Consider the following 24,324-nt stretch of genomic DNA (forward strand, 5'->3'; position numbering starts at 1 on the left):
GGCTTTTCCAGTGGGTCCCTACATTCCATTAGCACCTGAGCAAATCTACTGATTTCATCTCATCTGTGTAAATTAAGATGCTTTTCAAAAAGTATTCACCCTGTTTATAAGGTCTTTTGCTAACTACACATTCACTCATGCTTAACTAGCATCTAACAGACCTATTTTCAATTCTGGGTACAGAGCAAATGGGCTTATAAACTCAAGAGCCTACAGTGAAGTACTCAATGTCTATGCCACCTTGGGAGACTATGTGATATTTAAGAAAGTCTACAGTATAGAAGAGGAGGCAAGGACCCATCAGAAGAAAAATTAAGAGTCCCACCCACTAGACAAAAGTCCTCAGGGAGTGGATCACAACATCTACCCCTTGAGAGCAAGACCAACCTAGAATTTCTAGGGAACCACTTCAAGTGGTGTTTCTCAAACTTTTTAGCTGGAACTTTTACGAAGAAATAGTTTATTGTATCATGACCTGGTACATACACTTGCATATCTCAAAGACAAGTTGTGAAAAAATAATATTCTTAGGATATGTGTATACATATCCTGATATTACCTATTCTTGCCTGTTTTTTTTTTTTTTAACATATTCTGGTCACAACTCATTAAATTCATAACCATGACTCACTGCTTGAAAAACTCTGCTGTAGGATACTAATTCTATTCAAAATACCCTCTGCATCATAACGATGTCTTTTCTAAAATGTGGCAGAAGGTGATCAGATTCATCTTGAATTGTATTTCAAATACTGAAAAAGTCCTTTCTCATACCAAGCAAATACAAAACTTACCAATAACAAAATGACTACAAATCTTCTTAGTAAGTGACTCAGGGCACCAGGCTAACTGTCATACCCCCGCAAGAGGAAGCCAGGCAGGCACCCATACCTCATCCGGTAGTGGAGCCGGAGCGATGTCTTGTCATCAACAGTGATGGTGCGATTCGGGGCATACCAGAGCTTGGTGTTCTCATCATACAGGGCAAAGAGGTTGTGACACAGAGGAGAGATACCTGGGGGAAAAGTAAAGAACATATCTGAAAATTAAAGATAGATACATTAGGCCATCAGTTCCCAAAGCACAACATAAGCAAAGACAAGGAATTCTCTTATCCCAAGAATCTAGGTCACATTTTTATCCTCTTAGGGCAAATCTGACTTCCAACCATGTTCAATCAAACACTTTTAATCATGATAATTAAGAACCATGGCTCCCCAGGAATATGTACTGTAGCTCCTGGCAAACCAGATTAAACCTATTTTAAAATAAAAGTCTAATGATATTTCTCATCACGGTGCCTATGACAGTCTTAACAAATCCTGCCTAAAAGAAAAAATATGCCAGCCCACAGGTTCCCAGATCCCACCTGATGTGCACCTTGCTAATCTCAGAAACATTCTTGGGAGTTTGGGAAATCCCCAATCTGTCTCCTACAGAAATGTTTTAACAATTCTAACACACTCTGATTATGCATTAAACATGCAAAGAAGTTCCTGGCAGTAGCACATGAAATCATGTGTTAGAATACATAACCAAAGTGATTTTTGTCAGTTATAAAAATCTATCACCATTAATAACAAATACACTTCTTAAGTACTCTGTATAGTTATCATAAATATTTTTTATTAGTAGCCAACTAACAAGAAGATATCTGCTTAACAAAAGTGGTCCAATAGTGCTCCCTTGCCTCCCCCCGCACCCCCCAACCAACAGCCTCCTTTGATACAAGAACGATTAGAAAGATAAAGGAGACTATGAAGCCAGGAAGGCACCTTTCCACTTACTTCTGAGCCCATGATTAAAATTACACAGACCTAGAGGGGCGCCTGGGTGGCTCAGTCGTTAAGTGTCTGCCTTTGGCTCAGGCCATGATCCCAGGGTCCTGGGATCGAGCCCCGCATCAGGCTCCCTGCTCGGCAGGAAGCCTGCTTCTCCCTCTCCCACTCCCCCTGCTTGTGTTCCCTCTCTCGCTGTGTCTCTCTCTGTCAAATAAATAAATAAAATCTTAAAAAAAAAAAAATTACACAGACCTACAATCTAAAAGCATGGGAGGAAGGGAAGAAGGTGACTGCACATAATCAATTATGACTGATATATCTATGCATGGCCAGGCCTCAAGCTAAGATACAGTCAACTTAACCGAAAAATATATGGAAATATAAGGTAATCAGCATTTCCCAAATCAGACCTCTGAAACGAGACTGACACTGACAGGGACCCTCGTCAGCCCTGCCTGTCTGTTTAGGCACCAACTCTCTCCAATGCACACACTGCGTGAAGATGCGACAGATGCCTTGGCATCCTGATGCCCTCTTGCTGGAAGTCCTCAATTCTTTCCTCTCAAGGTATCTGGGTGAACCCCTCAGAAGTTGCTCCCCCTTATAACAGAGAAGATGGGGGTAAACTTCAAAGAGCATTTTTCCTTGGGAACAAAAGCAAATGAGTTTTAGATTCAGTATTGTTAAGACTATGTTTTAAGTATACTATAGTTTTTCATTCATGAATTGGCCTTTCTGGACTGGCCTGGAAACCCAGCCTCTCTTCATATGTACGCAGATTTGAATGTGCCACCGACACGTACATATTGAAGCATAATTTATTTGTAATCATCAATTTGTATTCTACCACAGGTCTGACTCAACAATATTCGTACTTATAAATAGGAAGATCAAAGATAGCTTTTTATACAAAAAAGTACTGAATAATGGTAACAACACTTTAACATTTCCTGAGGGTTAAGTGTCAGGCATCAGGCTAACACACTCTACATTGATTATAATCCTCCTAACACTTAATGAGGTAATTAATGTTCCTGCCATTTTACAGGTGAAGAAACTGTGGCCTCCCGAGATTTAGCCTGATTCAAGGCTACTCGGCTAATAAAATGCAGACTTAAGATTCAAACCAAGACAGAGCTACTGAGGAAGTAAAATAATGAAAGCTGAAAGAACAAAAACTGACCAGATATTCAGTGGACAACAGGGAAGAAAACAATACTGCCTCCAAATACCACTTACTGTAATAATAACCAGAGCTATAAGAATATGTGGCATTCTTTACTCATATACCTTTAAAATTAATAAATGTTGGCAACATTCCCGAGTCCGTTATCAAAGAGCCCACTCATTCTCTCCAGACTGGGCTTCGAAGCTGGTGCCCCACGCTGACTGGCCCTGAGCCCAGAGCTACAGCAGACTCAGTGGCTGCGTCCGCCTGCGGACTCAGGCTCTCTCCCCTAGTCTCCCCTAGCAGCGGCCCCTTGCTCTCTCATTAACTGAGTCCAGCAATTCCGTCCAAACACCACGGCTGGGCTAACAGAATAAACACTATAAACCAAACCTCAAGGGAAAGGAGAAAAACACACAACATCTAAAAAAAAATACATTAGAAGCACCACTTTACATCTAGTTGTTTTGCTAATTACAAATACTTTCAAAGCTGTCGTCTAAAGCTGGTTCCTTATATACTTTGCTATCTAGTCAAAATAACTTTAAAAGATTAATACATTTCCCCCCTCATAATCTCCATAGCTCAGCCAATTTTATCTAGTGTCGTGTTTAGTTAGTTAACGGCCTACTACACTCTTTCCTGCAGCACCAACCTCTCCCCTTTTATTGGAACTCTGGTTTTTAAAGCGTGTGAGACAGAGAGATATATATCAGAAAGAAAACTGGGTTTCTAGGCAAGCTGTATCACAAACTAGGTAGGTATTTCTTGAAATGTCTATACTACCCCAACATAGTTGATATAAAGGAAGCATGGATCAGACTGTCTGCCATTATCGCTGGTCATATCATCATGATAAAATGATTTTTTTTTGAACAGCTTTTTAAGATATAATTTACATATCATAAAGCCTACCCATTTTAAGTGTAAAATTCAGTGAATTTTAGTATATTTACAGTTATACAACCATCACCACAATCCCAGTGGATCAGATCTTCATTTAAGTTTCTATGATTTAATTTTATTAGTCCTATACAAGTAGGTAGACAAAAACTGTCACTGATCCCAAGTTCAAAGGATAACAAAGGGGGCTTCAGGCTTCATTTTGTTATTCAGTTTGGTTTCTCACCTTCTGAGGGCAACAGGCAAACTTAAGTAAGACAAGGCTCACTTGGGGCGGGGCGGGGGGGTGGGGGAGACCATATTGTTCACAGCCTCACTGCCCTTTTTACAACCTGGCATTCTGACCAAGCCACAAAGTGACAACTTCTCACTTCAAGTCAGCATGAGGGGGGAGCAGATTATAGTGGCAGAAGCATGGATCATACTTTTCAAAAGAAGTTCTGAATAATCATTCAGATATTGAGAGATGCCATTACTGAGGTTGTGACTTTGTACCAGTTGTTTTTACTTGTTTAGTGCTGATGTTATTCCCATTTCCTAGAGGTAGGGGAAATAAAACCTGAGCCTCCACAGAAGGCAAGCATCATTCCTCCGTATCGCAAGCTCATGAGTGACAGAGCAGGAACAAGCTACTTTATGACGAAGAAAGTGAAAAGTCAAACTCCCAGAATTAAAATCACCGGCCTAAGGTCAAATGCAAGTAAGCGGCAGAGGCAGGGCAGAACCCCTGCCTCACGGAGCCCACGCCTCTTTCCACTCAGTGGGGCTCCCGGGGGCAGACACACCGGGATCTGCCTGCGGGACGGTGTCCCCCAAAAATGTGCCCTGGGCAGCCGCCCGTACTCACGGCATTCCTGTGCGGCCCTGATGCACAGCTCCTCCGCCGTGTACTCTCCGTTGCCCAGTCGGAGGGGCTCCCTATCAGCAAGATAGAAGAGCACTTCCACCCCTGGCTCAGGGGCCTCCAGATTCACCTCAGTCTTCTTGGAGCTCCTCATTTTAGCACAGAAAGCCATGGCATTGCAGTCCTCTTTTATATTTAGATACTACAGTGGAAGGAAAACAAGACCGTGTGGTCATTCTATGTGCTAAAAGTTCAAGTGGTGCAAGTGAATGTTAGGAAGGTAATGTAAGCAGGCAGAAATACCCCTCAAGCAGGTAAGTACCTCCCCCTGTACCTTCCCTCTCTGAAAATCGAATGCATCAGAACTTATGAAAGGTGAAACCATCCACTGTAATTACGAACATAATCAATTATGCATTCTAATTATGATCAGACCATGTTCCCAAAAATCCGAATAATTTTAGACACAGCCTAAATTTGTTCTCTCTGTACACAAGTGGTAGTTGAAAAATGTGGCTCATTCTGGAACCACTGATGTTAATGTTACTAATGCTGCTACCTCTATTGGAATCATTTCACTTCTGAATTGACCGATGGCATAGATCACATCATCTTTTAACTTTGTCTATCTCCCACTAACCTGGAAGCTCAGCGAGGGCATGAACCATGTCTTATCTATCTTCATGCCTCCAGAGCCTAGCCCAGAGCTGGCTCTGAGAAGGTACATATAAAAGGACTCCCGATTCAGGTTCATGAGCCATATGGAAGGGTCTCGAAAATTAATGAACAGAGCCAAGTCCCTGTCACTTCACGGGCAGGTAGGAGGATGGGCAGCACTTTATGGCAGCAGAATGAGGGCTGGAAGCCTTGCTCTGAAGAAGTCAGAACTTGCAAGTAAGTCATTCACCTGAGCTCCCTCTAAAGGGAGGGCAACTAGGATCAAAGAGCCAGCTTCAGCAACTTAGCCTTAGACAAGACAGAAAGGAGGGGGAACAAGGGAAAGCCCGACACATTTTTTTCTTCCCCTCACTCGATACTAATCACCTACAAACTAATTTCCCTGACCCCAGGTTCCTATTTTCCTTCTGCCTGCCAAGCCAACCTTCACTTAGCCCTCAAAGTAATGTCTCAGTAACATGTATCGGATCCTCCAAACGTTCCCCATTAATCTACAAGTGCAATCTCAAACTCCTCATAGAGGTCCTCTATGACCTGCCAGCTAACCCCCAGCCTCATCTTTCATCACTCTTAGCCTCTGACTTCATGCCTGAAACCCACAAAGCTGCCAGTCATTGTTCTTGTCACCCCAGCTCCCTCCCCATCCTGTTTTTCCACACCTTCCTGCCTTTGGTCATCCTGATTTCTCTACCAGGAACACCTTCCCACTTCATCCTCTTCATGGCAAACTGTAATTTTCTTTATAACTCAGCTTGGACATTACCTCCTCCAAGAAGCACCTATGAACCTCCATCCCCATCCCCCTAAGTTAGATGCCCTCTCCCAAGATCATTTCGCTGCACTAACCACACTGGGTTATGGCCATCTTATGCACTGGTCTGTCTCTCTCAATCATATATGCTGTTCCTTAAGGGCAAGGACCATGTCACTCATCTTTGTATCCCCAGTACCTAGCACAGAGCCTTACATTTAATAGGTGCTTGCAGAATGGCCCAAGGAAGCTCCTCCAAATAAGACAAGTCAGAGTGTGGACAACAGCCACAGGTCTTTTCACCAAACTCATGTGCTTGTTTATCAGCTGCCCTGGTGGACAAGATACTTACAGGAGAGACACCAACCAGGTATGCCTCAATGCTACAAACTGAGAGGCACTCAATTTTACTTGTTTCATCTCCAATATAAACCTGAAAACCAGAATCTTCCAGAACACAGGCTGAAAGACTAGGCTCATAACTTACCTTGAGGGTTCATATCAACTGTCAAGCAATAAAGTTTTCAAACCCAACACTGAGCCAACTCCACCCCACAATGAAAAACAAACGGAAAACAAAGCAGCTGCAGTCTGCTTTACAATGTAAGATAAACCTTTGTCCTTGAGACCCTATACAGGCGTGGCACGGAAAGAACTCAGAGATGGTGTTATACCCTTTCGCCCTAAGAAAATAATCAGGTAAGTACACATAATTATATATGTACAAGGTGTGGCACCACTTAAAAACAACTGACAACGTCCAACAGGAGATGAAACAAAACAAGAACTATCAAGACAGAAGAACACTATGCAGCTGTTAAAAAAGGTGACATAAAGCTACATGAACCCACAATGAAAGATATATAGGACATACTGCAAAGTGAAAAAAAGGCGTAATATCCGTATTATGATCCTTTTGGTCATGCACATGCATAATATGGAAAAACATACAATAAACTGTTAAAGTACTGAATATCTAGGAAGGACTATAAGGGAACTTTACCTTTTACTTTGGACTTCCTATACTTTCATACTCTTGGGATTTTTAAACCAGCCACTCAACTTTTGGAAATGAACAAAAATACCGATATTTTAAAAGTAAAGGATATAAGGGCAGGTAGCCCGATAAGTTCAAGATCAGTTTCATTATTCTTTTTAAAAGATATTTTCCTTTTGGACCTTTTTTAAAAATATGCAAATGTACATACCTGCATTTATTTGGCTGTCCAATGTCCTCCAAAAAGCAGACTGGATTTTCTTCTCTACTTTCCAAAGTCTGTTTAGAGCTGGGCTAAAGACAAGGATAAAGAAATAAATCAGCTGCAGAGGTAATTGCATCAGAAAATAAGAGGACACTTTTATTAAGGAAGCAGCCCAAACCATAAGTGGGCAGGAAAAAGCATTTGGGAGGAAGAAGGAAAAAAAAATTGATGAGGACACTGAGAGGACAGAGAGGCATCTGAGAAGATGATATTTTCACTGCTTCAAGAAAGGAAACCAGGGACTTCTGCTTCCTGGCATAGAGCGCCCTGTCTAGTGTAAGTGAGGACCATGGGCCTTTTCCGTCAACAACCTCTCTCCTGAGGCTGTGAACAATAGTTTAGGACACCCAAAGATATGCACTTTTACTTCCCATTTCCATTTCCTTTAGAATTACCCTCCTCCCGGGCGCCTGGGTGGCTCAGTCGTTAAGTTAAGCGTCTGCCTTTGGCTCAGGTCATGATCCCAGGGTCCTGGGATCGAGTCCCACATCGGGCTCCCTGCTCAGCAGGAAGCCTGCTTCTCCCTCTCCCACTCCCCCTGCTTGTGTTCCTGCTCTCGCTGTGTCTCTTTCTGTCAAATAAATAAATAAAATCTTAAAAAAAAAAAAGAATTACCCTCCTCCCAACCCATTCTGTCCTTGGCCTCATTTTAATGGTGCAATATCATATGATACGGTGAAAGGGGGAAGGCCTAGGAATAAACCTAATGAAAAATGCTTTTAGTTCACCAAAGATTTTTTGAGCCATTCTTACTTGAAAACTTAGGTAGCAACATAAAAATACCAGCTTGATTCTGTAGAATTAAAGCACCTGATCCCATCATCTTCATCACCCACCACCAATCACCACCACCACCACCACCCTGCCCCCAAAACACATACAGAGCTCTGTATTGTTTTAACAACGTTCCAGGTGCCTCTCACAAATTCTTTTTTAACAGTAGAATCAAATAATTCTTGCAACCAAGGAGCAAACACCCTTAGTGGTATGAAAGTGGTTTCCGAGTTAATACAGATTACTGTCTGTTTTCTGTTGGTCATTCAATACATTTTATCAGAATTCGACTTCAGGAAGTGCACAGACCCAAGCAGTACATGGCAGAAGTACAAAGGGAATGGGGAAAAGGAGATGAGGATGGGTTACCTCCGAGTCTGCAGGCCAGCATTCCCACAGGACCTTACGGTCCAAGTAGGATATGGCACAAATGAAAACATAAAATCAATCTAAAATCAATTGTGTCACAATGTCATCTTCTGGAGGCCAGAGGATACATGTATGAATTTTGATATGACAACTTCGACTTGGCTATTTCGACATGGACGATTTTAACAAGATTCAAAGAACAAATCATTGTACTCCCAGCTTTTAAAATTTTAATATGATCAATTGTTTTAATTATGTGAACAGATATCCTGCCCTGCGTCAAAAGAGCAATGTGAAATTACCTACATGCTAATTAACGCCTTGCTTCGGCTCAGAAACAGAGTTTCAAATGTCACATTCAGGAAATTCATTATTTTCAAGCAGTTCTTCATTGCCAGAAACTAACCTATACTGGGAGGCCACAATAAAGAACATGAACAATATGGCCCCTGCTTACATGGAGCTTACAGTCTACAGTGGAATCAAAGAAGCACATAAAGAGGTAATCATGAAGAGCTTAAAATGCAATGAAGGAAAAAGAGAGAGATACAATAAGAAGAATGTGATCTAGTGTGGGACTCAGGAGGGAAGTAATACTGAGCTGAGATGTAATGGACATCTGAGGTGGGGAGAAAGCAGTCTGGGTAAAGGATTAGCATGTGCACAGGCCCTGCAGAGGGAAGGGGCTAGTCTCATCTCTCCAGCTTCATAAATGGGGAAATCTCTCCAATATTCCTTTATACCTGGGCAAAGAACAGCACTAGTCGGTTCATCAGCAGTATTTGCTAACAACATGTCTGGGGCCTCTCTGAGTTTTCCTAGAAGCATGCCATTATATGCTACTGCCAAGGAGGAATGAAAATTGACCAGATGGACTCAATGCTTTAGAGCATTAAGGAGCCTGCCCCAAATCAGGAAAGGGACACATACTCAAAGCTTTTCAGATCAGGAGAGAGCTGTAGGTTCCAGCAGCCCCAAGCTCTTTAACAAAGACTACAGCATAAATCCTTTTAGAACTCACAAAGGATTTTAAAATGCACCATCAGATCACATATTATTACTTGAACTCAGGAGTCACAGGGTTACTGAGCCTCATCTAAGATTTGAGGATCAGCCGAAAATTACCAAGGTTTTTCTAGAACTAGGATTCTATGAAAACCTGTAGCAAAGGAGAGCTTGGTTTTTCCATTAATCCTTCTCTACTTCAAGCCACACTATGTTAAAATCACAGCATACCTAATTTTCAAACTGACTTCCAGTGTTACTGGACAGGACAATAAAATGGTATTGATTTGTGGTGCTAGCCTAGAGGTTAAACTCTTTGGAAAAACAGATCAGTAACAGAATTTCTAGACAATATGCATTTACTATGATGTTTTTATATGCCGATTCAGTAACAAAATCTCTGCTCTCAAAAAACTGACACTCTAATGATTAAAAATGTAAAAACAAAAAAAATGTAAAAACACCCATAAAGCACTTAAAAGACATGCTAGATACTGTTCTAAGTACTTAAATCTAGGATCGCTGATCCACTTTATATGAAATGACATCTGTCCTCATTCAGGATGAGAAGAGTTTTTGCTGTTAGAAACTTTGTGCAAAAGCTTCATTCAAATAACATTCCTTTCCATATATACCAAGCAAGATGCTCTCTATTTTAAGAACAGGTAGGAAAAGAGCAAGATCAGTTTACAAATACTCTGGATAATTCCAAGAAATCAATTCAATTTTCTTGTTACAGATACAAAAAGAAAATCTTTAATGCTCAAAAAATTGACCAGTAGGAATTGCACAATACCCTTTAAAAATAATATGATTCACTGGGACCCATTCCCAACGCAAATGAATACAAAGAAGCTCAGAAAATGGGAAGAATAAAAGTGAGTAATCAAAAGCTTTTTGATGATAGCAGTGAATTCTTCCAAACTAACTTACTTACAAAATTTCAAGTTTTTGAAAAAAAAAACTGCCTTTGTTTCAATGAGAAGAGGACAGCTTTCGTGGCTCAATCTTGTAGATGCTACTTTTCATTAAAAAAAAATCAGGGAAATCTTATAGAGTCTCATAATTCACTGGTTTACAAAGTCTCATATAGGAGACAAGTATATCTGATACTTCCTGAATGAGGGAGAAGTAACAGAAACAAAACACAACTCTGTGGGTCTGAACAGAGCCTAGCTGCAACAGAGGAATATCACAACTATTTTCCAAGATGTTAAACTCCTAGAAATCTACTGTCTGAAGATGTGGAAGCCCTCTAACATTGTCAAGGACATCTTCTGAAATACAGGTATCTATAAAAGGGAAGAATAGACAAACTTTGAATAGTGAAGAGACCATGTTAATATTCCTAAGTATGATCAGAATAGGACGGCTTTTGGCCAAAGGCCACTGTCTGTCGGATTTACATGATAAGAACAGACTGGATGATGGTTAAAATCAATGACAAGGGGGCGCCTGGGTGGTCAGTCGTTAAGCATCTGCCTTCGGCTCAGGTCATGGTCCCAGGGTCCTGGGATCAACCCCTACATTGGGCTCCCTGCTCGGCGGGAACCCTGCTTCTCCCTCTCCCATTCCCCCTGCTTGTGTTCCCTCTCTCGCTGTGTCTCTCTCTGTCAAATAACTAAATAATAAAACCTTTAAAAAAAAATCAATGACAAGAGTCAGACTACAACACTTGGGATATCTGGTTCTTTTTACTAAAGAAACTATCACACACACACAGTGAGTTACTTTATGTACACCTTAAAGGAATCAAAGCTTCTCATTTCTGAAGTAGAAAATACAAAATGTTGGTAAGTTAAAGAACCCAGAACAATTGAAAAGAAAAATATGTAATTTAGAAATATTTCCTGAAATCAGCTGCTTAAAAATTTTAAGACTAAATTTAGACCTTAAAAAATTATTTCAGCAGGCAAGTCCTAAGGTGGGCGAGGAAACCTAATGTAACAATTACAAGTTCCACGAGGGCAAGGACTTTTGTCTCTTTTGTTTAGTGCTAATCACCAGCATGTGTTAGGTCATCAACAAGTAGTTAAATGTAGTTGAATCTTGAACAACACGAAGGTTGAGGGTACTAGCACCCGCGCCGTCAAAAATCAGCATATAACTTTTGATTCCCCCCCAATTTAATTAATAGCCTACTGTTGACACAAATAGTCAATAAACACATATTTGTATGTTATATATATCACATACTGTATTCCTATAATAAAGTCAACTAAAGAAAATGTTATTAAGAAAATCATAAGGGAAAGAAAATACATTTACAGCACTGTACTGTATTAAAAAAAAAAGTGTATAAGTGGACCATGCAATTCAAACTTGTGTTGTTTAAGGATCAACTGTAGTTGTTAAAGGAAAGATGAAGGTAACAAAGAAAGCAACATTACTGACTCAATACACAACTAGCAAGTGTGACCCTGAGCAAATCATTTTAATCTGAGACTGTTTCCTCATCCCTTAACCTAAGAGGAAACATCCTGCCTAAAGAATCAGAAAGATCTTTCAAAAAGTCTTCAAGCTCCTACAATGCCTTTTTCAAATGGGGTTGTTGATGTGAAAGTGCTCAGAAAGGTGTTAAGTGCTAAAGCAATATATTGTAGGCTTTATGACAAAGGACTTAAGTGGGCTGTGAACTTGTTTAAAGAGAAGAATACAGGGCGCCTGGGTGGCTCAGTTGGTTAAGCGACTGCCTTCGGCTCGGGTCATGATCCCGGAGTCCCGGGATCGAGTCCCGCATCGGGCTCCCTGCTCAGCAGGGAGTCTGCTTCTCCCTCTGACCCTCTTCCCTCTCGTGCTCTCTATCTGTCATTCTCTCTCTCTCAAATAAATAAAATCTTTAAAAAAAAAAAAAAGAGAAGAATACAGAGAGATTCGGAAAAAAAGTCTGGCCATAAATCGAGTTCCATTTCATAAATCTAGCAGAGCAGTGAAGAGAGTGAGCTGGAGTCATCCTGACTTGGGTGTGAATCCTACCTTCCCCACCTACTAGCTATTATAATTTTAGGGAAGCTACTTAACATCCTTAAACCTCAATGTTCTCAGTTATAAAGGGGAGGGGGGTAAAAATGGCATTTATCTCACAAAGCTGTTAAGGGTTAAGTGAGTTAATGCACATAAAGTGCCTGATGCAGAGTTTAGCAGGCAGCAAGCATTCATATTCTGCCCATAACTTCTGTTAAACTGATCACATCTTGATGGAACACAGTTCCACTCAAGGAGAGGGAACTCCAGTCTATACAGAGCATCTGCAACATCTCATGTGAGGAGCTGGGTACTTTGCACTTAATTCTCATAAAAAAGCAGGGAGGTCTGAGGCCAATCAGTGGGAGTGCCGGAAGTCAAACACAGGACTCCTGATTCCAAGGACCCCGCCCCTTCCACAGCGGGTAAAACCTGCTTTAAAATGCCCCCATCACTCACATCACTGTCTTCTCTGACTTTTTTAGTATTTCTCACAGCCTAACATCCACCTAGGAAACTAAACTCATTCCAAGGCTTTCCCTCCAGAGACTGAAAGAACTGTCATTAAAAAAAAAAAAAAATCATTGAAGCGCCCAGGCCCAACCCACGCACACACTGAACCTCCTTGAGGCCTAAGACACACACCAAGCCAGGAAAAGCATCTCTGCTTCCCTTCCAGTCTCATCACTAGGGACTTGGCACCCACAGGAACTTTGGAAGTGACTTGTATCAGTTGCTCCCAGTACCCCCTGCCTTGCTGAAACTAAGTGCTCTAGTGAAAGCATCACAAGATACTGTGCAGAGCTGATGGATTCCAGCCAAAAGGACGACATAATATAAGTACAAAATCTGCTATTTTTTCCTGTCAGCAAGTCAGAATTATGGCTTTTCTATATGCCAGTCCTGCCACACAGAATAACTCACTTCTAACTATAGCAGCAATTCCAGGAATACCAGAGAACCGTAAGTGCTGCTTCATTTACAATAAACTTCTAGGGATGCTCAAACAATCAATGCCAACTCGATGGGTCAGGGCTCTCTGCACTGCTCCCAATGAGCCTGCTTACCCTGAGAGACAATTTCTGATCAAAGCAAATATAGTACTCTGCCTAATTAAAGTCAATAAGTATTTTCCTAAAAGCCACATCGTATGAAGATGCTCTGCTACTTTTCTTTTCTTTTTTTTTTTTTTTAAAGATTTTATTTATTTGTCTGACAGAGAAAGACACAGCGAGAGAAGGAACACAAGCAAGGGGGAGTGGGAGAGGGAGAAGCAGACTTCCTGCTGAGCAGGGAGCCCGATGCGGGGCTCGATCCCAGGACCCTGGGATCACGACCTGAGCCGAAGGCAGACGCTTAAAGACTGAGCCACCCAGGCGCCCCCTTTTCTTTTCTTCTTTTACCACTAATACATCTATAATGTTATTAGAAAACATAGAATATAGGGGTCAAGAATATGGTGGCAGGAGACACTCCAAACATGGTAGGGAGAATGGCTTGTCTTCACCTTATGTGCTTTTCAATCATTCATCCCTAAAATACATATTAAGCACCTGTACCATCGCAATAAAACCTTGCACTTGTACGGTACTTTATAGCTTAAAAAGGGCTTTCACATCTATAACCACATTTAAGTCTCACAGCCCCTTTCACAGATGAGAAGATTCAGGTTCAGACATTCCCACAGTCAAATAGCCAGTGAGGGGCAAGACGGGGCTCAAACCCATTTCTCGGCCTCCAGATTCGCTGCCCTTTCTCACTTTGCCACATTTCCTTGGTCAAGGCACGGGGCTTTGCTAGACTCCAAGGAAGCACCCCAGTTAAAATCTGAGCCCACCAAAAACCATACCGTCTACTAACAGCTGACAAGGTCAACAGGTACATGGGGGACCCCCAGACGCAATGTGGAGGGGTGCAGAGAGGTGGGCAGTAGGAACAGCAAGAGTCAAGAAGAGAGGGCTGTGAAGTGATCAGGGAGAGTGGAACCTGTTCCCAGCTTTGAGGAAGACAGAAATTTTAAAAGACAAAAAAGAAGGGTGCAGTGGAAAAGAGCCAGGTGCAAAGAAAATCACAGGGATGGATGTGTAAGAAGGAGGGACCATGTAGGAAAGAGGGAAACAGTGTGGAAAGGTGAGGGAGGGTCTGACTGAGGACAGGGTCTGTGTGTGCCAGCTTCCTCCTGTGGGCAACAGGAGAAACCACCCATAGAAGGAGCCCTGGTTCCAGCCCGGTTCTGCCAGGACCTGCCTGGTCTTAAGCAAGCCTCTAAAGCTTTCTGAGCTGAAATACTGTCTAATAAAAAAAAACACTAGATGACCTCCAATGTTCCTTAAAGAATAGGAGGTTTGAAACCATATTATGCCACACCCTAACACAGCTAATTTTTCATCAATTTGTATTTCCAAGATGACATGCTTCAACAACCTCTTGCTGACGCTGCATCTGACAAAGTATGAGGGTAACCATAATTTAATAGAATATACAGGAAACAACCTGACTCCTCCCACCCCTTGCTAACTTTCACTAACTTATTTGTGTGTCTATTGCATATTAACCTACCCCCTCTCTCTGTTATGTACTAAGCTCTTTTAGGGCAAAAACCCATCTAACATTTTTCCTATAATTCTTTAACCACTCAGAGTTCTTGGGTGCAAACAACAGAAACCAGTTCCACATACCTTAGGATAAAAATGAATTAAGAGAAAGATAAAGAACACAGGAACAGTCTTATCAGGACACCATTCTAGCAGGGCTACCACTGATCACTAGCCATTACCACAACTGGACTCCTGGCTCTGCTGCTTCCATGAATGATCTCAAGCCCCATCCCACCCCCACGTGTTTGCACCATTCCCTCCAGATTCAAACTCCTGTGACACAGGGATCCAAGAGGCTGCATCGAGTTCATCCAGTCATGTGTCTGCAATTTCCTTCAACTTCCACAGCAACAACACATGATCACTCTAGAAATGAAGGGAGTTCAAAGCTAGACAATCCTCCAAATGGCAAATGTCCAGTCCAGTCTATACTCTCAAAGAACGTGAGCTATTACCTCAAAAGATAGGTGAAGTTAGGGGAGAAAAATTAGAAATCTCCCAAAAAAAAAAAGGTCCCCTACACCTCTCCTCAACTCCTCAACCTAGAAACTATAATTGGTTTTTAGTCTGCCAACCAAGTCTCCAATGTTAAACTGCAGGCAGAGCTCTTCAGTGGACCATATGTGTACAATGAGTAATAAATACACTTTGTCCTCATCAAGGCAGCAGACTTGATCACTAGGTCAACACTCCAGAGCACTGAGCCACCCCTTATTCACCTGCCTGGTCTGTCCCAGTTCAGCTGAGAATCTAGTAAGGGTTACACATCACTATCTGATATCCTAGGAACATGTGCTGACAGCCATGCTTTACAACATCTTTCCAAACCTTTTTGACTATGATCCACAGTAAAAAAATGTATTTTATAGCATATTTGTGTATATATGTGTGTGTGACAAAAAATTAGTTTCACAGAAAGATAGCCTTACTAAACACAATTCATTCTATTTTCTATTCACTATTTTCTTCTATTTAATACATTTTTAAAATGCTAAACAAGACCCTCAAAACAGATTTGAGTCCACTAATGAATAACAAACCAATTTGAAAAACACTGGTTTAAAGGACTCTACAAGATTACCAACAATACTTACTTTATATTCACTGTTTATATTGTCTTTTTTAAAAAGATTTATTTGAGGGGCACCTGGGTGGCTCAGTCATTAAGCATCTGCCTTCAGTTCAGGTCATAATCCCAGGGTCCTGGGATCGAGCCCCACCTTGGGCTCCCTGCTTGGTGAGAAGCCTGCTTCTCCCTCTCCCATTCCCCCTGCTTGTGATCCCTCTCCCGCTGTCTTTCTGTCAGATAAATAAATAAAACTTTTAAAAAAAATAAAAAGATTTGAGAGCAAGAGAGTGAGAGAGCACACACAAAGGTGGGGAGGGGCAGAGGGAGAGGGAGAGAATCAATCATCAAGCAGACTCCCCACTAAGTGTGGAGCCCAATGTGGGGCTCGATCCCTTGACCCCAAGATCATGACCTGAGTCAAAATCAAGAGTTTAGGGCGCCTGGGTGGCTCAGTTAGTTAAGCGACTGCCTTCGGCTCAGGTCATGATCCTGGAGTCCCGGGATCGAGTCCCACATCGGGCTTCCTTCTCAGCAGGGAGTCTGCTTCTCCCTCTGACCCTCTTCTCTCTCGTGCTTTCTATCTCTCATTCTCTCTCTCAAATAAATAAATAAAATCTTTAAAAAAAAAAAAGTCTCTTAAAAAAAAATCAAGAGTTTATATTCAATGTGTATACCTTCCCCAGTTGAACATAAAACACTGAAATGTATTTCATCTGAAATTTCTGACTCCCAGAAGATCATTCCTCTTTTCCCACACTGTTAGCATATCCCAAACAGCCACACTGAGATCCACTGTACAATGCCACACTCATAGTCTTTGTTTCACAATATAGTTTCTTCTCCCAGAAAGCTCTTCAGTTGGTTACCTTCAAAACCTATATAAATGATGCCAGAGATTGAGAAAACACAGAAAATATATCCACAGAGCACAGAAGGATCCATGCTTTAAATTTTGCCAATAACCACTATTCTTAAAAACCCTGATTTATTCTCATAATCCCCAGTTTCTAACTTTACAATCACAGTAAAGTTTATGCTTTGCAGGAACCGAAAGAGCTCAAAATCCACTCTGTTTATTTCTCATCTATGCAAAATTTTCCATATATTTCATGTAGACAACCATTATGAATGGACAGAAGAGTTCAGTGTATGGCCACCAATGGGAATTTTTGGGGAGTGGGAGTTAACACAGGTCTTGAAGGTTTAGATGATAGGTGGTATATACCATGGATTTGATTAGGAGTCCTTTGTATCAACTTTAATTATATTTCCCTACATAAACTGAAAAAGGTAAACAGATACAGCTGCCTTTTCTTAAGATAAATGCTCACTTTATATTCTGCAAAACTCAATGAAACGTTTTTTGCACCCTGTCCCAAACACATCCACAGCATGACTCTATTCATAATTCTTTTATCAAATAGCCTTTGTCTTACAGACAACACTTGAATTTAACCAAACTGTCATCCATCTCAATGCAAACTATTTAGTGGCAATGCCTGGTCATCATTCATTACATTTATTTATTATTTTTTTTTTTTAAAGATCTCTTTATTGGGATGCCTGGGTGGTTCAGTTGGTTGGGCATCTGCCTTTGGCTCGAGTCATGATCCCACGGGGTCCTGGGATCAGGTGCTGTGTCAGGTTCCCTGCTCAGCAGGGAATCTGCTTCTCCCTCTACCCCTCCCCCTGCTTGTGCTCGTGCTCTCTCTCTCTAATAAATAGAATCTTAAAAAAAATAATAATTTAAAAGATTTATTTACTTGAGAGAGAGACACAGAGCATGGGCATGGGGAGAGGCAGAGGGAAAGAATCCCCAACAGACTCCCCATTGAGCCCAGTGCCTGACAGGGGTCTTGACCCCACAACCCTGAGATCATGACCCCAGCTGAAACCAAGAGTCAGATGCCTAACTGAGTCACCCAGGCACCCCCATTCATTTCATTTAATTTTCCTGCTGGAAAGCAGGGGGAGAGCAGTACAGACTCCAACTATGGAGCTTCTTGTATCTCTCCTTTCAAGGGAATAAATATGTAGAGAGGGGAGGATAACCTGCTAAAACTATTATAGAGACAAATATTATGATAGGATGTTGATGACTAATTGGACTAAACAGAAAAATACAAACATAATAACAACTATGAGAAATAACCCACTCCTAGACATCATTCATGTAGTCATTATAAACAAACAAAACTCATCATGAAAAGCCTATGATATACAGGTGTGTGGAAAGAAAAGAGTGCAAGAAAAGATTTATCACTGGGGCGCTTGGGTGGTTTAGTCGTTAAGCATCTGCCTTTGGCTCAGGTCATGATTCCAGGGTCCTGGGATCGAGCCCTGCGTCGGGCTCCCTACTCGGTGGGAAGCCTGCTTCTCCCTCTCCCACTCCCCCTGCTTGTGTTCCCTCTCTTGCTGTCTCTCTGTCAAATAAACAAAATCTTTAAGAAAAAAAAAACTTTAAAAAATTAAAAAAAAAAGATATATCATCAAAGAAGAATGTGACAAGGTAATAACACATGATTAATTGCCAAACACAAGACATACCCAACCAAGGCAAAAGAGCACGTTCACAGAAGGTGTGAAGGGGGCTGGTGTAGTTAGTCCAATCCAGAAGGCTTTGTGGAAAACTAGCATGTGGAGTCAAACATTTAGGTCAAGAAGACTAGAACCAGAACAGTGGCTCTGCCACTTAGTAGCTGGGTTCAAGTTACTTTTTAATTTTCTGTGATTGTTTTCTCATTTGAAAATAAGGATAAGAGTAATTATTTTTCAGGACTGTTTTAAACTCTGTGAGAGGGGTACCTGGGTGACTCAGCTGGTTAAGCGTCTGCCTTCAATTCAGGTCATGATCTCAGGGTCCTGGGATCGAGCCCCGCATCGGGCTCTCTGCTGAGCAGTGAGTCTGCTTCTCCCTCTCCCTCTCCCTCTGCCTCTGTGATCTCTCTCTCTCTCAAATAAATAAAATCTTTAAAAAATAAATAATGAAGTCTGTGAGAAATAATACATATAGGTCTTGTGAACAACTGGCCCACAGTAGACATGTAATAGTATGATGATTATGGAGAAGGTGGCATTTGAACTGGGCCTTTCAGGATGGGGAGATACAAATAGGATGAGAACAGGACCTTACACCACACACAAAAATAGACTCAAAAGGATGAAAGACCTCAATGTGAGACAGGAAACCATCAAAATTCTTGAGGAGAACACAGGCAGCAACCTCTTCGACCTCAGCGGCAGCAACTTCTTCCTAGACACATCATCCAAGGCAAGGGAAGAGCAAAAATGAACTACTGGGACTTCATCAAGATAAAAATCTTTTGCACAGCAAAGGAAACAGTCAACAAAACCAAAGACAACCGAAGGAATGGGAGAAGATATTTGACATATCAGATAAAGGGCTAGTAACCAAAATCTATAAAGAACTTATCAAACTCAACACCCAGAGAACAAATAATCCAATCAAGAAATGGGCAGAAGACATGAACAGACATTTCTGCAAAGAAGACATCCAAACGGCCAATAGACACATGAAAAAGGGCTCAACATCACTTGGCATCAGGGAAATCCAAATCAAAACCTCAATGAGATACCACCTCACACCAGTCAGAATGGCTAAAATGAACAAGTCAGGAAACGACAGATGTTGGCGAGGATGTGGAGAAAGGGGAACCCTCCTACACTGTTGGTGGGAGTGCAAGCTGGTGCAACCACTCTGGAAAAAAGTATGGCGGTTCCTCAAAAAGTTGAAAATAGAGCTACCCTACGAACTAGCAGTTACACTACTGGGTATTTACCCCAAAGATACAAATGTAGGGATCCAAGGGGCACGTGCACCCTAATGTTTATAGCAGCAATGTCTACAATAGCCAAACTATGGAAAGAGCCAAGATGTCCATCGACAGATGAATGGATAAAGAAGATGTGGTATATATACACAATGGAATATTATGCAGCCACCAAAAAACCCCAAAATCTTGCCTTTTGCAACGACGTGGATGGAACTAGAGGGTATTATGCTAAGTGAAACAAGTCAATCAGAGAAAGACAAGTATCATATGATCTCACTGATATGAGGAATTTGAGAAATAAGGCAGAGGATCATAGGGGAAGGGAGGGAAAAATGAAACAAGACAAAACCAGAGAAGGAAACAAACAGTAAGAGAGTCTTAATTTCAGGAAGCAAACTGAGGGTTGCTGGAGTGGAGGGGGCTGGAGGGATGCGGTGGCTGGGTGATGGACTTTGGGGAGGGTATGTGCTATGGTGAGCGCTGTGAATCATGTAAGACTGAGGAATCACAGACCTGTACCCCTGAAACAAATAATACATTATATATTAACTAAATAAATAAAAGTTCTGCTTTAAAAATAAAAAAAAAATAAAAAAAGAATAGGAGCTGACTGAGGGGAACATTCCAAATAACAGAAACATGAAGAAACAGCAAAAGAAGGAAAGGGGGGAGTCTTTCTTGGGAGACTAAACAGAAAGTCCGTGTAGAACAGAAAGAAATGAGGAAAGGAAGAAAGCTGAGGTTGATTTACAGTGGACCACAAATGCCAACTAAAGAGTCTGGACTTTCCTATGAGGAGAGGATGCCCAAGAAGAACTCAAATCCCCAGATTCAGATGAATTCCTCTGAAGCAAGAAAGTCCCCTGGTATGTGAATGTGTTCTGTGTTGGGCAGGGAGGAGTGTCTCAGACACAAGAAGTGATGAAAAAGGGCACACGGACACCTGAAATTCATTGTGGAAAAGTAATATCCTTATTTTAAACTACTTGAAATAAATCAACCAGTCCTTCATGGATGTATAGGACTGGACACTGAGACTCCCCATCCCTCTTCCCTTAGTTTGAACATCCAGGACAATAAAAACTAGCAGACAAAATAGTCCCAAACACTGTTACTGGTAAGAGCTAGTTTGAATATTCATTTGGGAGATTCATGCTCTACCTCATCTTACTACGGGCACACGCACACAACTTTAAAAAAAAAAAAAGAAGCTAGAGGTTTTCTTCTGCGAATTACATTGTGAATGAGTCAGAAAAAAACTTTCCCATTGCTTGTGTCCTCACGGCTGAAGTGCCTGGCTGGGACATTTACTAACAGCACTGGGGGAATCAACATTCTGCTGTGGTGATTCACCCTCCTCCAGGGTACAGTCCAAGGGAGGAGTTCATAGCACTACCCTTGGGAGTCACTCTGAATTATTTTTGTAACATCTTGTCCTTGGATGAAAGGGAACACAGTGTCAGAAATACGAGGCCGGGAGGTCATCTATTACTCAGTGGAGTTGTTTACGCAGACCTGTTTCCCTATTACCCAGAATTCAGTGTTTTTGATAATGACAAACAACGTACCCATGTTTCCAGAGAGCTAAATATAGAATTCACAAAAACCATGTCAAATGGAAATTAATCTGCCTTTGATAATTCAGAAGACCATATCAGACCTTCTTAGGCCTCAGAATCATGATTTTGACCAATTTTCATTTCACAAAACTATGAGGGGTGGAATGGGGCGGGGGGAATCCTGTTAGTGGAATTTGCATAAACCAGGTTCCTTGTACTATCATCCATTTAAACAGATAGTCTTCATGAGCTTGCATGAATGTTTTATCAGCTCACAGATGATGTGTGTCCAGCCAGGTGTTCCCTGAACATTTCTGGCCTTGGCCAAAAGAAATGTGTTTGTCCAATGCATTATTACACCTGTACACATAGCTAATAAGTAGTAGAAATGTAGCACAAACCTGGTCCTGAGATGCCAAATCTCATGAATCCTACATGGCATGAAAATAAATATCAGTGAAGGAACCTCTGCCTTTTTAGCCTTTCTCCCAACGAATGCATAAAAAGCAAAGTTGGCCTAACTGTTCATAACCATTAACTAATCAAAATCAATACAAAGTCAATAAACACACAATCAATAAATATAATTATATACTTTTTACAGCTTACAAAGTATCTTCCATACATGATGTCCATTAATCCTCACAATAAGTTTAAATATCATTCCTCTTATTTTACTCATAAGCAAACTAAGGCCTACAGATACTAAGTGACTCGTGAAAGGTCTAAAGAAAAAATGACAAATGATCATGGTGAAAGGGTCATATTTTACCAATAGTCAAATTAAAATAACAGGATGCCATTTTTTATCCATCTAATCAGTAAAGGTCATGTAGTTGTTTTTAAATGCAAATTCAAGCCTGGATTAAATAGATATATAAATTACTGTCATGTTCAAACTATAAAAGTTATTTGGACTCATGTTAATAAAAATATACATTCAACGATACAGACAGATATCACTGAAAAGCAAAAGTTCCTCCCTCTATTTCCCAGAGATAACCACTATTCAGTTCTTGGTGCAACCTTCCTTGAGGACAATTTGGCCCCACATGTCAATCTGTATTTAAAAATCCTCATGTTTTGATTCAGCAACCCCACAATATATTAATGAAAAAAGCAGGTTACACATAGCATGTAGAGGATAGGCCCAGCTATGTTGCATAGACACATGCATACATTCCTAGAGAGAGAAAAAAGATGGAGGACGGGAAGGACACAATAAGAACATAATAATGAAAATAAATAAATAAATAAAAGCAGGTAAGAGCATGGGAAAAAAAATTACTTGTGTTAACAGTGATTATTTCAGGTGCTTGTGGATTTAGGATTAGTTCATTTTGCACGCTTTTTAACATTTTCCAAGTATTCTATGACAACTATGTGTTACTACTCAAATCAGGGGTGGGGGGTGGAAATAATTCCCTCAGGTTACACAGGGAGTTGGGGGTTGGGACTCGGATCAGGAGAGCTGATTCCTAGTCCACTATTTAGGCCATCAAAAATACGTCACTCTGCCTGCTGTAATTTTAAAACAGTTCAGAGGTTACTAATGACCAAAAGCAATTAAGAGATGTGACAAGGCAAAATGTAATTATTTGCTAATGAGTGACAGAGATACTAAATACTATGATTTCAGAGGAGAAAGAGATCATTCTAGCACAGAATGATTCCACAGGCCTCATAAGTCAGAGATCTGGACAGGTAAAGAGAAGTGTGCTCCATTCCAGGTGAAGATAAAGGTGTGATCCCAGGCAGCAGGCAGAAAATCAGCAAGCCTCCACTGGGGGCAGTTGGCAGAAGACTCATCCACGTTCACGCAGAGGCAGGAGACAAGACTGAGGTGTAGGCTGAGGTCAGACTGAGATGGATGGGATAGCAGTGCGGCGGACAGAGGTCCTGGGACTCACAGGCTGCTTACACGTCCAACTGGTAAGCCCCACTCATTGTTAACTGCTTTGTCTTCCTCCACTTCTCTCCATCATTCTATGATTTCTTCCTCAAATTAGGGCAACAGTCTCCTGAAAAGTTCCCACCGTCCTTCTCATTTCCTCTATTCCTGTCTCCATAATGTAGCCAGTCATATTTCTAAACTGCAAATCTAAAAACCTTATGCTTCCTCTTTCCTACTCTCTTAGGAAAGATAGCCTTCGAGGCCACTTGTGATCTAACCTTCTATGGCTTACCACCATTTGTACCTGGACTCCAGCTGTGCTGAAGTTATGCAGGCAGGCTTCCCTGACTGGACCCATCTGTCAGGTCAAGGCATCATCACAGCATCCTATGCTTACCTTTACAGCAGCATTTATAATCCTGTTCTGTAACTGTCTAGAGAATCGTGTCTTCTCCACTGTCTGTGAGCTCCCTGAGAGCAGGGACTGTAGCTGTTATCAGGCTAGGTGTAGCACCAAACAACGGTACCTAGTGTATAGCAGACAGTCAATAATTACTTGTGGAAGGAATCCTTAAACATTTCCTTTTCTAGGATGCCTTCCCTGACCATCCTCACTTCCCTCCAGAAGTACTCACCTAGTCTGTGAACACAATATATCAGTCTGCATTTTAAACTTTTGTAACATTAAATGTGTAGTTATATGCCTAACTGAATTGTGAAAAACAATTCAACTTTGTATTTTTTAATCTTCCCCTCACCATGGTACCCATGAAGGAGCTCACAGCTAATTCTTCTTTCTCATAAGGAAAAATATACTCTGAGATTTCTCAGTGTGCTGGGAGTTGCCTAGGATGGAAATGATAAAGTCAAATAGGGTACATCAAATCAATTCAATTGGACCAACAAGTGGAA

At 41.2% G+C, this 24,324-nt stretch overlaps 1 protein-coding gene across 2 annotated transcripts in view; it reads right to left on the bottom strand.

Moving 5' to 3' along the window:
• JAK1 (Janus kinase 1) overlaps window positions 1-24,324 on the bottom strand; it is a 124,255-nt gene that overhangs the window by 40,175 nt on the left and 59,756 nt on the right. Inside the window, exons 1-4 of one of the 2 annotated variants that reach the window (XM_027569899.1) lie at window positions 7,783-7,802; window positions 7,334-7,416; window positions 4,700-4,898; window positions 892-1,015 (exon numbers count right to left, since the gene is read on the bottom strand). In XM_027569899.1, coding sequence (XP_027425700.1) covers window positions 892-1,015; window positions 4,700-4,898; window positions 7,334-7,339 — 329 coding nt within the window. In that variant the 5' untranslated portion in view covers window positions 7,340-7,416; window positions 7,783-7,802. Of the gene's footprint in view, window positions 1-891; window positions 1,016-4,699; window positions 4,899-7,333; window positions 7,417-7,782; window positions 7,803-24,324 lie in introns of those variants that run through there. The other variant, XM_027569823.2, reaches the window with a different exon arrangement.

Source organism: Zalophus californianus, chromosome 4 (assembly GCF_009762305.2).
Source record: "Zalophus californianus isolate mZalCal1 chromosome 4, mZalCal1.pri.v2, whole genome shotgun sequence".
NCBI classification, from domain to species: Eukaryota; Metazoa; Chordata; class Mammalia; order Carnivora; family Otariidae; genus Zalophus; species Zalophus californianus.